General features: G+C 40.4%; 1 protein-coding gene across 1 annotated transcript; it reads right to left on the reverse strand.

Annotated features, from left to right (window-relative positions):
• Positions 1 to 1,734: 1,734 nt before the first annotated feature.
• On the reverse strand, positions 1,735 to 3,746 carry LOC119774500 (nuclear factor 7, brain-like). The gene is made up of 3 exons (XM_038272029.1): positions 3,556 to 3,746; positions 1,915 to 3,459; positions 1,735 to 1,876 (listed from the first exon to the last, which is right to left on the reverse strand). The coding sequence occupies exon 2, from the start codon at positions 3,440 to 3,442 to the stop codon at positions 2,066 to 2,068; it is 1,377 nt and encodes a 458-aa protein (XP_038127957.1). The 5' UTR covers positions 3,443 to 3,459; positions 3,556 to 3,746; the 3' UTR covers positions 1,735 to 1,876; positions 1,915 to 2,065.
• Positions 3,747 to 17,767: the final 14,021 nt, after the last annotated feature.

Below are 17,767 nucleotides of genomic sequence, written 5' to 3' on the forward strand. Positions count from 1 at the left end.
AAAACTAAACTTTTTCTAATCACATCTAATCACACAACTTTTTTTTAATCACTTCGAAATGATACAGAAGATAAACATGCAAGTAAATAGCACAGAATTGACTCTGTGTGACCAAAGTTGTCTGAAATAGTAGAGAGATTATTGATTTTTTTAAATATAAAGTTGGAGAAGGTGGAAGATATGAAGTTACTGTGGGGAAATTAGGAGAGTATATATCCCAGTACGATTCCATCCTATCCGGTGTAGGTTTGTCCTTTCTTGAGGAGATATGTGATGGTATGCCTCCTCACGCTAAATATATAGGGTGGAGGGTGGGTCTAAAAGTGGGATAGTTTTAAAGACATTTCCCCAAAACACAGATGTTTTTTCACAGTCAAAATATCAAGCCAGCAACGCAAACTCCGGAAGAGGTTGGAAATTCAATCCCCAGATGTATCGCCATCATGGTCCTAAAGATCACACTATCTGTATTGAAAGCTTCTAAAACAAACAGATCAGAGGATAAATCCTTCGCCTACTTGCTTCGAGAGGCCAGGAAATATTTGTGGTGGATTTTGTTTGCCATATTGCACTAAAGAGTATCTTTCTATTAACGATTTCTACATCGGTCGGAAAACTGATCAACTCTGACCGGAGTGGTGTAGGAAATTCCTCATTTATTTTCGTTTTGTAGGGGATGGCCAGCCTCTGCCCAATGATTATAGGTAAGGTTGCATGTATCAGAAAATCGAGAGAGCTTCTCAGTGCAGTTGTTGGCTGTCTAACCAATGAGAAAGCTAGTTACATCTGAGGAGCAACTAAGATTGGTTCAACTTGGTCTCCAGTTTGCCCAGGTTCATCGAAATGATTAATGGAGAAGATAAAGTCAAAACATTATGAGATTGGAAAAGGTCATTACCTTTTAAAATGTTTAATGAAGAAGATATTTATATTCACATTGATGAATGATGGATTTCAAATCTCCATTAAGAAACAGGATTTGAAACAAGATATCAAATTTTTGTATTTAATAACGAAATAATAAATACAAGTTACAATTACAAAATGCTTTGATATTTGGATTTCTAAATGCTTAATTTAAATGTTTCCTTTGAAATGTTTTTTTTCCTTTTTATTGATTCTCCTCTATATCAAGACATTTTAGAAAGACAATCCAATCAAATAATACATACATATCATTAAAAGTTTTCTATATAAGGAAACAAGGCTGATTGTTATCAACCTTGCAGGATTGACTCCTCCTGGATGAGCATGTTGTGACAGCAACTATTTGCTGCCTTGTTTTGTTGACTCTGCAGCAATCCCTCACACCAAACATGCATGCTGAGACAGTGAAGAGGAAAAGCTCTCTTTTAACAGGAAGAAACCTGCAGCAGAACCAGGCTTAGTGTGAGTGGCCTTCTGCTGATGCCGACTGGGGTTCAAGGAGACAGAAGCAGACATACAGAAAGAAACATAGAAGCATTGATCTATAAAAACTTTCTATGTTAGAAAGGGTTACAGTAGAATAGCTCCATAGGCTGCTTTGTCTAGGAAAAATAAAGTTAAGCAGATGATCCCTGATCTTGTAGTCATGTCAACAAGGAAGACCACATGCAGTTAGTTAGAGTAAAAGCTGAGCTCATGGCTATGTCTAGGAAAGAAACAGGACTAAACACTTAATAAAGCCAAACTCAAGTCCAGACCTGATGAGTTGTTCCTGAACTGAACATGAAAACCTTTCAGAGTTCCTTCTGCAGCGTTCATCAGTCTGGATGTTTGGATCTCACTTTGTTTCCATCAGCAGAGCTCTCCAGGGTCCTCATGTCTCCACTAACCTCACCTGTTCCCTGTTCATGATCAGCACACCTGGATCTGCTGTCAGAACCAAACTGAACTCCACATCATCCACTTCATGTCTTAGTTTGTAGCAACAGATTATGAAGCAGATCTGAAACTGACCTGAAAACAACCAGATGATCAGTCAGATCAGATCAGATCATCTCCAGTTTCCTGTTTCAAACACTGAGTTTCAATCAGATCAATAAGGTTTCATTTGGACTTTGTGTTCTTCATGCTGAGAACATCAGAGCTGCTGTTTGCTCACTGAGATCTTCATGGGTAAGATTTTTATTTTACCCACAGTGCTGAAGTAAGGAAATACCTTGTCAGTGAAGGTGTGTGTGAAGGTGTGTATGTGTGTGTTAGTGTCCAGATCAGAGAAGGACAGCTTTCCTCTGTCCCGGTCCAGATTCACTCTGATCCTTTGGAGCTTTGTTTGAACTGAGAGAAGAGTGGAATCAGATGGAGAGAATGCTGAGTAACCTTCATTGAACCCTATAACCAACAATCCAGACTCGATGGCTCCCTTTCTCTGGACAGACTCTTCTAACACACCAAGTTCCCAGTATTCACTGTCTCCAACATCAACTGCACATATATGGTTCCCTGAGCTAAAGCCCTCAGAACTCAGGAGAGAACATTGGGCAAACCTCTCTGGATTATCAGGAAGCTTCTGTTTCTCTCCTTTAGTCCCACTGGTCAGATCATCAGACAGGATGAGTTCTGAACCAGCAGTGTTTGGGTCCAGGATGAGAGGAGTGTAGGACACCATGTTCTTCATGTTGCTCCAGATGTTGAAGGCCAGGTTGCCCAGATGTTTGGCCTGGTCTATCAGAGCTCCTGAGGGCAGCTGTGGATCCTCCAGCAGGGGGCAGCGCTGGACTCTTTCCACTGCAGCCTTGTAGTTGTGCAGAAATGAGACGTCTTCAGCTCTCAGCTCCTCCTCTGTGGCTCTGACTGTGTCTGAAAGAGCTGCTATCTCTCTGCTCAGAGCCTCCATCTTCTCCTTCATCATCCCTCTCTTCTGCTCCTCTTCCTCCCTCAGTGCAGCCAGCCTGGCCTCCTCTTCATCTGCTAGAAACTGATGAAGCTTCTTAAACTGCTCCTTAATCAGCCTCTCTGTGTGTCGGGCCTGGACCTTCATGTGTTTTGCTGTCTGATCAAACTCCTCTTGAACTTTCTTCCTGAGCTCCAGCTTCTTCTTCAAGGTTTCTAGAGATGAACGAAGATTAATTCTGTGATCCTCTGCAGCTTCATCTATGGGAGCAAAGCGGTGGCTTCTGTGCATTTTTGAATCTCTGCAGACGACACACACTGGATGCTGATGGTCCAGACAGAAGAGCTTGAGTTTCTGAGAGTGCAGACTGCAGAGATCCTCTGAAGCTCTCTGCTCTCTCTGCTGTAAGAAGGTCTCACACAGGTTCTTCAGAACCAGATTACAGGGTGGATTTGGGGTGAGACATATTGTTTTACAAACTGGACACTGTTTTACTGGTTTATTTCTCCAGCAGTTCTTCAGACAATTCTTACAGAAGCTGTGGCTACATGACAGAACAACTGGATCCTCAAAGATGTCCTGACAGACCGGACAGCAGAGATTCTCCTCTAACCTGGAAGCCATTTAGTCTCTGAGTGAAGCTGAAAACAAAGAAGGTCCAGTCAGTCATGGCTCCCCTCCCTCCTCTACTAACTTCCCTCAAAGTGACTCTGAGTGGTGTTCTTGGTCCAACTCACCTTCAGTGTGTGGAGTGTGAGCAGCTTGAAGCAGCAGTGTTGGAGGTTTCCACTTTTCTCTCCTGCAGCTGGACTCACTCAGAGGAAGCTGCTAGTTTGGTCTGAAGGTGAATCTGATCGTCTGGGAGTCTCTCTGCAGGAACCAACAATCACAAACTGCTTCCTGCTTTAGTTTAACTCCAATTAAGGTGTGTTTCATTCCAAAGTCCTGAATTCAACCTTTAGCTGCTATAAAACTCACTGATTAACAGGTGTTGGCACCAATGAGGATCAGTGTCTCCAAATCCGAGACCATGGTCATGAGCCGGCAAAGGGTAGAGTGCCTTCTCTGGGTTTTGGAGGATGTACTGCCCCTAGTGGAGGAGTTTAAGTATCTCAGGGTCTTGTTCACAAGTGAGGGGAAGATCCAGCAGGAGATTAATAGGCGGAATGGTGCGGTGTCTGCTGTGAGGCGTGCACTGTACTGGTCTATTATGGTGAAGAGAGAGCTGAGACAAAAAGCAAAGCTCTCGATTTACCGGTCGATCTACGTTCCTACCCTCATCTATCATCATGAGCTTTGGGTCATGACCAAAAGAATGAGATCACGGATAAAAACAGCTGAAATAAGTTTTCTCCATAATTTGTCTTGGCTCTCCCTTAGAGATAGGGGGAGGAGCTCAGTCATCCGGGAGGACTCAGAGTAGAGCCGCCGCTCCTCCACAACGAGAGGACAGTTGAAGTTGTTGTGCCATTCAGTTAACCAGAAGATCAGCCCCATAACCAGCATTGAGAACATGGAGGCCATGTCCTCTGTATTTTCCCGTTTTTTTTTTTTGCTATCATTATCATTTTTTTTATTCAGAGAAATGTGAAACTTTGATTGCTGTAAAGATCAGCATGCATTCTCATTTGTTTAAAACAAAAAAAAAGTACACAATCATATTGTGACCAGATGTCCTCTTTTTCCCAGACATGTCCTTCTTTTCATACCTAAAAACATTCCAAAATCGTCCGGGGTTTTGGTCGACTACAGTGCAGCACATAGTCAAAACACACCAGGCACTCGAACTGAGAGCCATCAGCATCGGGGCTGGAACCCCTGTGGAAGGGGGCAAGGTGCCAGCAGTGGTAACAAACGATGGGTGCAGCTATCTGTGTTCAGAGCGTTTTGAGTCTCTCCCGCTGCTCCCGTGTCCCGCATCTCAGTGTGACATCATCAGATATGTCACCCTGAGACATCTGAGACAGCTGCGTAGTTGGAGGAGAGACACACAGCAGCACTCAGTGAATATTAACCAGCAGCTACTTCGATGTTTAAGTAGAAGTTATGAGACAGGTTGGTTAAAATAATTAGAGCTGCCACCGAAAAATCTGTCCGTTAGACATACAGAGCCTTTGCAGCTAAAAATGGCAACAGATTTTAAGTTTAAAAAATTTAGTAGTATAATGCCAGAAGCTTGAGAAAACATAGTTTGTTCTTCTTTACTAGTTAAAAAAATATTGGCTTCTCAGAGGATCATGACTCCCAGAGACAGGTTAAAATTAACATGTTTTCTTATTGATCAGACAGAATCAGACTGCAGAGCTTCAACATATCCTGAAATGTTTCTTTCTGGCATCATTATATTAGTAAATAGGTTCATAAATCTTTTTAAACAGAGAGAAGTAGGGAGAGCTGCAGATTTAAAGGTGAAACATATTTACTGGGATATGCAACATATAATAAAATACATCTGCAAGTTTACCAGAAAGTTTGCAAAAAAAATAACAAAAATGCTATGCTATATTTAAAATGCAGCATATCCATTTTTTCTGGATGGAATTGAAATTGTGCTACTAGGGATATGTTAGGTTTAAACACCAAACACCTTATTCAGTAACCTGTACAAAGAAAGACACAGAGATTTTAGTATGATTTACTTGCAAGGAGAGTGATCAGAGACTGTTCAGTTACAATTCTCCAAACCACTCTGAAACAGCTCTGCCCTCCAAGCATTTTATTAAGGAACGCCCTGGCTACAATGTTGGTTCCGACTGCTAAAAGGGAGGAGGGGGTGAAACCAGTCGGAACCAGAAGTTCTGCATAACATCATACAGTATCATAAGATAAGGAGAGCTTTCACTCCTTTCTCTCCGTTCTCCTTGACCTCGCTTCCTGCACACACTAAATAACAAGCATTAGAAACACAGCAAGTAAAACATTTCAACACTTTGTGTAATACAAGTATACAGGAATATGCAAATGTGTAAATATGAATGTATAAGTATAATATGATTAAAGTAGAATAACTTGTATAATTAATCCAACATTTCCCTCCTGTTTATTCACTTTAAGCTATTTATTTTATCATTCAGTAGTTACTTCTTTTCAGATTTTCAACTATGAAATCATGTTTTAGCTGTAAAGGGTACACTCAGAGGTACTTTAAACTGGTGGGTTACTGTTAATGTCATTGGAATTAGGATAAAAGTCAGGAAAATGCAAAGAGATTTCATCCTCTTCGCTGTCTTCATCATCAGATGGGTATTTTTCAGTGGGCATGAGGGCATACATTTCTGCTTTCATGGGTTGTATTGCTGTGGTAATTAGCCTATTTAGCAGCGCTCTAATACATGGAATACAACAACATCCACATAAGGTCAAGATGGCGGCAAATACAGCTATAGACATTAAAATAGAAAGCACCAATTGTTTGTATTTACCAAAAATGTCTCCAAATCCATCCCACATTTTTGTGTCAACTCCAGAATGGTCTTTCATTTTGCTGTTAAGAGAGCGAAGGCCTTCAAGGGCCTTTGTGAGGCTGCCATCAGCAGCGGTGTTGTTGGGAATAAAGGTGCAACACTGATCTCCAAAAATAGAGCACACACCACCTTTTTCAGCTAACAACATGTCAACAGCAATACGGTTCTGGAAAGCCATCAGAGAGGTAGCTGACAATTGTTCATGGACGGCGGAGAAGCCTTGTTCTGTTTTATTTCCCAGCCTCTGGACGTTATAATGGATGTAGTTGATTCTGTCTACATTTTTATTTAGGGTACACCACCAGCATAAGAAAGATTCAAATCCTGCAGAAACTTGATTGGCTAGTTTATACTCATCAGGAACACCTCTGGGTACACCAATGCTATCAATATAAGTAGGGTCATCTCCACTCCATGCATTTTCAGATGCCCTCCTCCTTCTAGTATGCCCTGTGTGAGGTAAAATGCTGTTTGCAGTCGTTAACAATTCATCTGTTGTGAGTGATGTAACAGAAACAGGTAAAATCAAGGTGAAATTTGCCACAGCTACTTTTTTCAAAAAGATTGGTTTCTTTTTCTCAGTTGTGGTCAGGGGATAGATCTTATCCCAATAGGTGCAATTATCAGCTGGGACCGTATAATTCATTATGTTTAGAAGACATTGGGGAGTTATGGTAGCAGGAACCACACGTAACAGCGGTCTGGCTCCCATACACACAAGACAATCATTAGACACTGTTTTAGCTGCTTGTTCTGCCATTAAAAGCCAGTTGTTTGTTTGCCCAGAGATTCCAGTGGTGACTTGAAACAATTCATCTGTTTTAAGCGGACCATTAATATTTTGAATTTTTATCTGTTCACCTTGGGCAGAAGTAAGAATCCCTTGTATCTCATCTCCTTCTTGTGTAATATTTACGGGGCACAAATACAAAGGCCAACATGGATCGGTTCCACTAGACCGTGCACATAGAAATGAGGAAGAACAGCCTTCCTTCTCAAGGGGTTCTGCTGTGGAGTTTATTGTCATAGTGAAAACTTTGGAGGCATGGTTAACAGTGAACCCTGATATTCTACTCATCCATTTCTTAGCTAAAGGTGTCCATCCATATGATCCCTTTTTCCACTGTCCAGTGGTTCTAAATACGTCTCCCCAACCATTATGAGTTCTTTGAACTACGCGAGGAAATAGGTAGAAATCATAACCGCGCCAATTTCCCGGGTCATGTTTAAATCTTTGCGAGAATGTTTGAAAAGGAATAGTCACCAAACTGATTACTCTAGTAGAGTTATAGCAGAGATAGACGTCCCTTTTACAAATAACTGGATCATGGGGTCAACAAGAATCCTTGCCCTGAGTGAGAGCTAAAAACAAAACTAATATGAATAATCGCAACATCATCTAGGTTCAAACTTCAAAAAGTGTTCTATGGATAATCTTTTACACAATGGTCTACTTCCTATGACCTCTCGGCAGAGTTGTTGAACCTTCACCAGTTTGAGATGGTTGTATACTAAAAATACAACCACCTTTGTACGATGGACTTCCTCTGAAGGTCGGTGAAGGAGACCTAATGTGTATTCTATAACAAGTACCACAGTAGAATTACTAGAGTGCTAAGCAGTACGGTAAGGTTCCAGAGAATAATTAAGAAAGTGATTTTGCTTATTACTCATATGATCTAACTATCACTTTCTTGCAATCCATTTAGAAAACAAATCTATTATAACCAAACAGAATTGAAAGGATAAATAGGTTTAGGGAAAGCACCTTTTTTAGGTCTTAAATTTAGCACATAATAGACATGTTTTACAAAAGTTTTTTGCATAGAATATAAATCCATATGCTGTATAATGATGCTCAATGCTCAATCAATCCTACAATCCTCCCGGTTGAGACATGAGTAAAATCATGACTCAATATAGCAGCTCATTCAAAGAAATTTTTATTTGGAAGGATTGGTTTATTTTCTGGTCACATATAGGTGCCATCATGGATTTTAAGATCGTTTGGCTAATTAACATGTTTGTTTCGTTGAATGTCATCCCCACTTCACATGTATTTAATAAGAAATGTTATGTTTAATGCAATGTTACGATGAAATTAGGACAGCAACTAACAATTATTTTGTAAATCGATCAGTCTATCGTTAATTCTTTCGATTAATTGGTTAGCCAAAAGTTCTGTGAAGAAGATTACTAATGACATTAAACCAGGTGAAACCAAAACATCTCCTCCTGAAGAGCTCCGGACGGAAAGTATTGACAGACAAAAACATTTTATAATCGTATTTGCAAAATGTTTATAAATTTATTTTACAGTTTTGGTCTGATTACTGATCCAAGTGGGTTACTCTGTCGGGGAAAGCCAGATTTTACATGTATATTATGTTTTAGAGTCTCTATACTCCATTTAATGATGAATCACTAAATTTGTTTACGAATATGCAAATAATCAATTAATATGATTCATGTTTTCAGCCACAGATAAAATACATGAGATGGGCAACACAGAGTACCTACAGCCCAGATGTTCAACTTTTATAGTGAAGTTATTATTTTAATGAATGTATTATTTTGCTTGATACAGAGAGAGCATAGTAGGTAAAAATATAAGAGTGGGGTTTAACTCTGCACAAGTCTATATATTCAGAAGAAAGTACTGTATTTACCGTCTGTCTCAGTTGTTCAAATAAAATCATTTACAAAGTGGAAAACAGTCCTAATTCCACATTCATCAGAGCCGGTGATACTTCAACATTGATAAACAGCATCTAGTAAGTGTAGTGTTTAAAATTTTTTTATTAATGTAGCAAAATGCTCCTTTTCTCTTTAAACAATGAATTCCTCTCATCAGTACTGATGCTCATGTCAAGTATAAAAAAGGGCAAGCATAATGCATAGTACCAATGACACCAGACCAATAGTGTCCCTACCAAGGTTCAAATCAAACCTACGCTCTTGGGTGCCATCCTTCATTGCAGCGCCCCCCCCCCTTTTTTTTTTTTTTTATTATTTTTTTTTTATTTTTTTTTTTATCCAAGTAAGTTTTTCATAGTCTTTATCAGGACCTGGAGAGTCTTTGTACCACATGGTAATGTGTAGGTCATTCGGGTCCATGGACTGCTGTACAGTCAGGGATGGGATGCCCAGCCTCTGTCTAAGCAAAGCATGGCTAGAGCATCCCTGCCTAAGAGGTAACTGGACATTCAGGTAAAGTCAGTACAGACAGCCGGCAGGAGAGTCCTTCAGGTTCTCTCAACCACACAAGCTGGATCTCCTGCACAGCCTTTAAATGACCTTGAGCTGATCGGACTATGACAGTCTCAGGTCCTTGGCCAGCACCTGGAATTTGTTGTTTAACAGTTGTTCTGCATGCACCACTGTCACACAGGAAAACTGTTGGGGTGCTATTCACATGTATAGTTAATACAACTTTCCCTTGTTTGTGCATATTAATTATGTTTTTGATAAAAAAGCTTTGGCTAAAATGCCATCAGAAGGCTGATAAAATAGAGAGGAAAAAAGGGACAAGAAGAGAGGGACAAAACCTAGAACAAAAAATGAATGTCTATTCTATTAACATTTCTCTATCTGTAGAATGGGACTGTTTTATAGGTTTTCTTGTCAGGGGCCCCCCTGCCCGTCCATGCCCAGGGCCCCAAATTTCCCAAATCCGCCCCTGCCTATAGACCATCATGACAGGAAAAAATTGATTTTCAGCTGGCCCCTGACCCGCCAAAGGGTCAGCTCAATTAAAGGAAACACCTCAGTTTCAGGTTTGGGTTCAGGGGCTGGCTGTGGGGAGATTAAGCCCCCCTCCATATCTTTTGACCAAGCCCCCACAGGTCCCCCAGAACGGGTAACCCTTGTGGAGGTGCTGGGCCTAGGAGAATAAGCCGGTGGATTCTCAACTTTAGGAGCTGGCAAGACTGGGGCTGAAGCAGATGCAGCAGCAGCACCAAGTTCATTTGGATCTTGCTGTAAAGCTACTTGTGTAGCTGCTTGTGCTTACTGTAATAATGCTGAATATGGACCTACAGGTAAATCATCTTTACGATGGGTATGTGCAAGGGTATGGGTTCTTTTATTGTTGTTCTGCAGGCTCCTGTATCACACAAAATTTAACAGGAGTGCCCTGGACCATCAGAACTATTTCTGGTCTATATTTTTCTTTTAAAAAAACAAATCTTCTAGGTTTAAGACATCCATGTTTTCACCCTCTATCTCTCTAATAGAAAATGGTTGCTCATCTAGTCTTGCTGAGCTTCCTGTATTTTGTAGGTTGCTTCGACAATCTCTAGCCATGTGGCCTTCTTTCCCACATGACCAACACGCTCTGGAATTATCAGTTGAGTGTGATCCAAAGCCTCTTCCCCTTACACGGCCTCGGCCTCTGCCTCGGCCTCTACCTCTGGACTGCTGATAAAACACAGTGTCCTCTTCCTCCTGATAAAACACAGTGGATTCTTTATTGTGATTCTTTTTACTTTTTATGACTTTCTCTGCATGCAGGGCGTGATTTATATACTTTTGGAGTGTTGCACCGCTCATCTCTATGTGGTGACGATTGACCCATTCTTGAATTATACATTCTTCCACATCCTTCTTTGGAGAGGGAATTCCTTCTACTGCTTTTCTTTGTCTCTCCTCTCTCTTAACTCTACGCTTTCCCTCTTCTCTCTGTCCTGCTAATTTCATCTAGACCATGGTTTGCATGTAACCTTCTTTTGCCATCAAAGTGTCTTTATTTTTGCTTTTTGTTTTTATTTTTTGTTGCAATTCTTTAATGTTTGTGGTGCTCAATTTGCCATTAAAACCGTAGTTTTTTATCCAGTAACACAATGGCTCTACCGCAGATGGGTCATCATTTTCAACTGCTTTCCAATCTTTACACTGGAGTTTCTCTAATAACTTCTGTTTTTCTTTACTTTGCCCTTTTCCCATTTTGAACTAAATTTGGGCCCAGTGGGTTTTTAACACCTGTCGTGTTCTAAACACTGGGGCTTCAGACAAGATGGTGATCAACTACTTTTTGTGGTAAAACTCACTTCAACCTTTACAGGTGGAGTTTTCTTGTCTACAAACATCCACAAAAGCTCACCATTTAACCCTTGTCTTTTTGGTATGAAATACAGATATCTAGTGATATCTATATTTCCTTTCACACACACACACTGCGCAGTTAACTTTTACTTTATTTTAAACACAGAGGACGCCGCCATCCTATGCAGAATTTAACTAGTTTACAACTAGGGGAGCCTGCCCTTACAAACTAGGGGAGCCTGCCCTCCCACGGACTTTAACTGTTTTAAAATTTCAATTTTACCTGATAGAGTCTAGAATTGTCAGGGTTTTAGTGCAACAAGGGGATTCCGTTACCCCACGCGGAGAGGACTTCGCTGTCCTTCACTTCTATCTCTCTTTTTTTTTTTTTATATATTATTATATTTGTATAAATTTTTTTTAATATTTTTATATATTTTTCTTCTAATAATTCACTCACTCCTTATTAAAAGAAAAACTACTCACAATTCTCTGCATCCTCGAAATGCTTCAACCGTCGGACCCCAGCTTGTAAGGGAGAGACCAGTCCCGTAAAGGGTCTGTTTGCTGCGGCCGCAAGCTTATCTGGATCTCACTCACCTGCTGGGGGTCGTCGGGTATCTTGCAATCCGGCTCGAAGGACCAATTAATGTTAGGTTTAAACACCAAACACCTTATTCAGTAACCTGTACAAAGAAAGACACAGGGAATTTAGTATGATTTACTTGCAAGGAGAGTGATCAGAGACTGTTCAGTTACAATTCTCCAAACCACTCTGAAACAGCTCTGCCCTCCAAGCATTTTATTAAGGAACGCCCTGGCTACAATGTTGGTTCCGACTGCTAAAAGGGAGGAGGGGGTGAAACCAGTCGGAACCAGAAGTTCTGCATAACATCATACAGTATCATAAGATAAGGAGAGCTTTCACTCCTTTCTCTCCGTTCTCCTTGACCTCGCTTCCTGCACACACTAAATAACAAGCATTAGAAACACAGCAAGTAAAACATTTCAACACTTTGTGTAATACAAGTATACAGGAATATGCAAATGTGTAAATATGAATGTATAAGTATAATATGATTAAAGTAGAATAACTTGTACAATTAATCCAACAGGATACATGATATATCTAGTTTGGCATTGGAATTGGCTCTTATTAATTATTTTTTTCATGCACTGATGTTTTTGGGCCCTATATCTATAGTGCACTAAAAGGTATCTGTCTAACATCTATAAATATAAATATCAGTTTGTTGTGGTCTTGAAAGCATTCAATAAATATATGTTTGAGCTCACTTTTGGAAAATTAGCCTAATGAAAGTGTAACTCTAGGTCCATGAGCAACCACCCGAGTGTCCCAACTAACTTTCATCACAAAGTTACTCCCTTGCGGTGATGGTAGCCTGGACACCGGCGGCCCCGTGCTTCCCCTCGCCTGCTGGTCTGGGTCCCCCCGTCCGCCGGGGGGACCCAGACCAGCATGTCCGGACACCAAAGTGTCCTCATTTTTCAGAAACGTCAAATCTGGTCACCCTACATTGTGATATACTATTGCAAGTCATTTGATTCATTTAGTGGTCTATGCACATGCATGGTGATGATGGTGACAATAATAATAGTAGTAATATTAACACAAAAATGAACACAAAAGACCCCAGGTTAAAATACAATGGTACCTTTATTAGCAACAATCACACAGTATTATATCTAATAACTGAGCAAAACTAAACACTACTGAAAATAAGCACAATGAAAGAAATAAAAGGGAAAAATGGGTTTAAGAGTCCGTTCAAAGTTCTGGTGTGTGAAGTTTGAAGGCTTAATGCATTTAAAAGTGTCCTTTGTAATAGCAGCAGATCAAATGTAAATAAACCCTGACACAGAGATGTTAACTGCAGTCAAAACAGTTTATTCAGTTTGTGGTGAAAAGTGAATAATGACTCAGGAATGCATCAATCTATGATGAGGCTGAAAGAGTCGTTAGCTTTGTGGTTCTGGTTCTGGTCGGGTCCGACAGAAAAAAAAGATGGGGTTAGCTGACGATGTAGCAGTTAGCTTCAGCACCACATGACTTGTTCGGTCTATCGTGAGCGTTAGCATTCAGTTAAACCTTTAAAACCATCAGCAGATGAATCAGAAAGCTTATTTCTAATAAAACACCAACACCTCTATCTATTCTACCTATAGTTCAACCAAGCAGAGCAATTATTAAACATCAGATGTGAAGGAAGGGGAAAAGAGTGAAGTTACTGTTTTGGTTCAGTGGAGAGAAGGCCTTCGGTTCGGTCCGGTCTTCTGTAGGCCCGTCTTCGGTCCAGTCCGTTTGTCCGACAACAACTCAAAGAAATTTGGATCAATCCGATGCCACAATAAGAGGCGATTTGCAAGGGGGTTAACTTTATTACTCACCGTAGCATGGGATGTCTCCCATTTAGCAACAGTGGTCAGCATGTAGCTGCAGCCTGTCGCAGCACTTCTGCGGTGCTGCTCTGTCCCTCCATCTCAGACTGTCATGGTTCGGCGGCTTCTAACTGCTTCTTCGGCAAACAGCGACTGGGGTCCCCGTTTTTCTGCGGTTAGCAGAGCTGGATTAGCTTCTTTCTGTCTGTTGCAGCAGGATTCAGGATACACTGCGTTCACTCGGTTTGACATGCAGGAAGAACAAAAACATTGCATTCAGCTCCATTTCAATCGCTGAAAAAAGGCAGTCTGGCTTGGACCAGTGAGCGCAGACTTCTCCGGAAGTATTTGGTTGTTATGGTAGCGTAGCCTTCAGCTGGAAACGCTAAGCCACCGGCAAAATAGGATGCTAATATGGGTAACTAGTGTTTTTTAAAACCTCCGCCGGAGGGGTGTGTCTTCAGAGTGGCATACGTCCGTCACATGAGCAACAAAGAATCGCAACAAGGTGGATCGGGCATCTGGTTATGATGCCTCCTGGAAGTCTCCTTGTTGAGGTGTTACAGGCATGTCCCAGCAGGAGGAGGCCCAGGGGGAGACCCAGGACATGCTGGAAGGACTATGTTTCTTGGCTGGCCTGGGATTCCCCTGGAGGAGCTGGCCCGAGTGGCTGGGGAGAGGGACATCTGGGACCTCCCTACAGTAGCTGCTACCCCCACGACCCGAGCCCCACACAAGAGGAAGAAGATAGATAGATCGATGGATAACAGGTTTTATTTATTTCTGCTCAGATCAGATCATAACCTGTAATAAAGACTCCAATAATCTGTCCACAGTGCTGCAGTCGTTCAGCTCTGACTGAAATTTCTCTCCCAGATGTTCGTTCAGGAATAATCAGCTGGCCTCCACAAAGTTCTCCTCTTCCTCCAGACCTGCTGCAACAACAACTCAGTCTTTGGAGCTAAATGTGGTTCTAATGTGATGCTTTTTGTTTCATTGGCTTGTTTTTATCATTTGTTGCCAAATATAACAGAATAAAATGTTTTAATCTCATATTGTGTCAGAACAGCATCACTTGTTAATCACTTCTAATCAGAGATTATGAATGGAGCCAAATAGAAATAATCAGTATTGAGACGCTGAGAAATGTCTTTGCTCAGATCTTAATTTTCCAGTTCCAGAGCCACTGATAGACCAGCCACACATCTGTGGCCTCACATAGGTGAGGAGATTTGCTTTTAAATATCTCCAGTGCTTTTTAAGGGATTGTTTACCGGGTTCGGTGAGGTTCTGGTTCTCAGATTTACAAAATATTTTTTTTTTATTGTTTTGTTTTTTTAGCTCTGAATCTACCGAGGTACAATTTGAACTTCTGAGGAAATATCTTATCTCACATTGGGAAATTGTAACCTCTCTGTTACTTAGATTGTTTAATATTCAACCTTGTACTGGGACAATATGATTCCTGTAGCTCTTAAAGATAAACAAATTATTTTAGTTGTAAGCTATAAATTCAAAATAGACGTATACCAAAAACTAATCAAACGTTTACTAAGTTATCACACAAGTACTGCATACTTATATGAATGCCAACAAAAAAAAATTACAAAAACACTTAATAAAAACAAAACATAATTTCATGTACAGGTTTACTGTTTGTGCATAAATGTTGCCCTTCTGAGGCTTTGTGAAGGTTAATCAGTGTTTTGCATGGTCCTATATTGTGTCCATCCACCCATCCATTATCTGACACGCTTGTCCTGAGTGGGGGGAGGAAGCCGGAGTACCCGGAGAGAACCCACGCATGCTCAGGGAGAACATGCAAACTCCACGCAGAAAGACCCTGGGCCGGGAATCTATATGATGTCTATGACACCATATGACACCTATATGGTGTCATAGACCTAAAAAAAATAATGTGCCTGTTTAGTAATGGAGAATCTGTTAGTCAACTTTATACTTTTTTAAATATATAAAAATTATTTATTTTCTGAGAATTCGTTTAATTAAGAGTTTAGTTTTGGTTGCAAATTAACAAACATCTAGAAAAGTACACTATATTACATTCCATGTGAATCCCAGATTGTTCATTCTTCTTTGCCTTTTCTAAAAAGTGCTTTAAATCGGTCCTTCCTATCAGAGAGGTGTTTTAAGTCTGTATGTCTGTCCAGACTGTGTCCACGTCAAATCATTCCGGTCACTTTTCAAAAGAATGCAGGGAAAACAAAAAAGTGCATTAGCTGTCCCACAGGCTGTCAGCCACGACGTATGCTGGAACAACTCCTGCTAAAAGTCTGGTTGTAGAATTTAGCTTTTTCCTCGGTTCGCTGCATTAAATTTATTTCGGGCTTGTCAGGTCCCAGCTCCTTTACATGGATTTATTCCGCTGTCGTCCTTCTGGTGAAAGGGTAACTCAGTAAAGATCTCACTGAATTGTGTGAAAGCTGCTTTTCAAGTTTAACTGTTGTCATTGCCGTAATCTCTACCTCACTGCCTGACTGACTACTAGCTACATCACCTTTATCACTGTAGGAGGGGGGCAAAATTCCAGGAGCCTCAAAGCCATTAATTTTGGCAATGCTGATTTATTCAAATGAAAATTAATTTTCCTAAGCAACATTAAATAATTGGTTATTTCGCTACACTTCAGGGGCACTGTGAATGAGCGCCGAAGAACAAAAATGTGACGTTCTGTCGGTGGAAATGCACTGTTGAATGAGAGTCAATTGTTAGAAGTGATGTTTTAATAATTCATATTACCTGTAGCCACACACTATTAAGTAAAACTGACATTGCTAATACTATTAAAATCTATATGTATTATTTATTACTTTTCCCCTCCACATATAGGGAGGGCAGTGCCTGAGCGCCCCCTATGGGCCAACCACCACTGGGCCATTCTGTTCTGCTCTGCCATGCCCTAACTGAAGTGGAGGAGATTTTTTGTAAAGGCCTGATATCACATCTCTGATGGGGTTTCCTAGCTGTTGTACATTTTATAAACATCCACATTTTATCTAAGATGATGAAAAAAAATATTTATTAAAAACTATTAACAACTGGATGTGTACAGAACCCAAACAGTTCAGTTTGAGTCTGAAGAAGGAAGCAGGTTTTAGATCAGGATATTACATTAATAGTATAAAATCACCAGGGGGCAGAAATTTCTCCTAGATGAAAGTCATTATTTACCAGTGAGACATCTATAAGTTCCTATTTAAGGAAGAGGAAATAAAAAGTTCTACTTGATGATGGTTAAATCAGTTCAGTTCTGATCAGAGGATCTCTGGGCAACTTTTGCACTGTGCTTCTTAAATGTTCACTTTACATCCAGAAAACCCAAATATAATAGTATTTATTAATGTAAAGTATGTGGGATGCAGCTGCAGCACATTCTGCATGAAAACCAGAGCTCACTGACAGGTTCCTAAAAATGGCAGGCGTATTGTTGCTATGACAGAATCATTGACGTATTCAATGAATAATTGTCTCAAATGGACATAGTAAAATGACACATACACAGTTCTACCATGGTTCTTGTGAAATTAGTATTTTATTTGAAATAAATGCAAAATAGGCCATCTGTAGCACTGTTCCTAGTGATTAATATATTTACATAGAAGTATCTACTATACTTTTAGTATTAGATTTAAGTGTTTACAGAACCTTTTGGATTTTAATTCCAATATGCTCATCAGACCAATCAGGGATCAGAATCCTCCCATAGGCTTACCATGCAGGATAATGCAGATGTACATGTCAGCATCAGTACCAGTCATCCTGACCCTGAGATGTAAGGAAATCACAGAGGTCATCTAAAGAGAGCTAAATCAGACTTCTGGTGATCCATACCTTCCCTCTAAACTTCTTAGTGTATCGCACTCCTCACACTTCTTCAGGGACGTGTCTTTGAATAGTAAAAGTAGTTTTTACTGCTGACATGGATGCAGGCTATGTTCATTGAAGTGGATCCTGATTTTCATATAATCCATAGTCTAGTATGTAAAAAAATTGTTTAGATACAGACCATGAAGACAAAATG

Source organism: Cyprinodon tularosa, unplaced genomic scaffold (assembly GCF_016077235.1).
Source record: "Cyprinodon tularosa strain WSP-4 unplaced genomic scaffold, ASM1607723v1 ctg814, whole genome shotgun sequence".
Taxonomy (NCBI): domain Eukaryota; kingdom Metazoa; phylum Chordata; class Actinopteri; order Cyprinodontiformes; family Cyprinodontidae; genus Cyprinodon; species Cyprinodon tularosa.

Excerpts from the sequence above, each read along its gene's own strand:
- LOC119774500 (XM_038272029.1), bottom strand. The coding sequence starts at position 3,442 with ATGGCTTCCAGGTTAGAGGAGAATCTCTGCTGTCCGGTCTGTCAGGAC.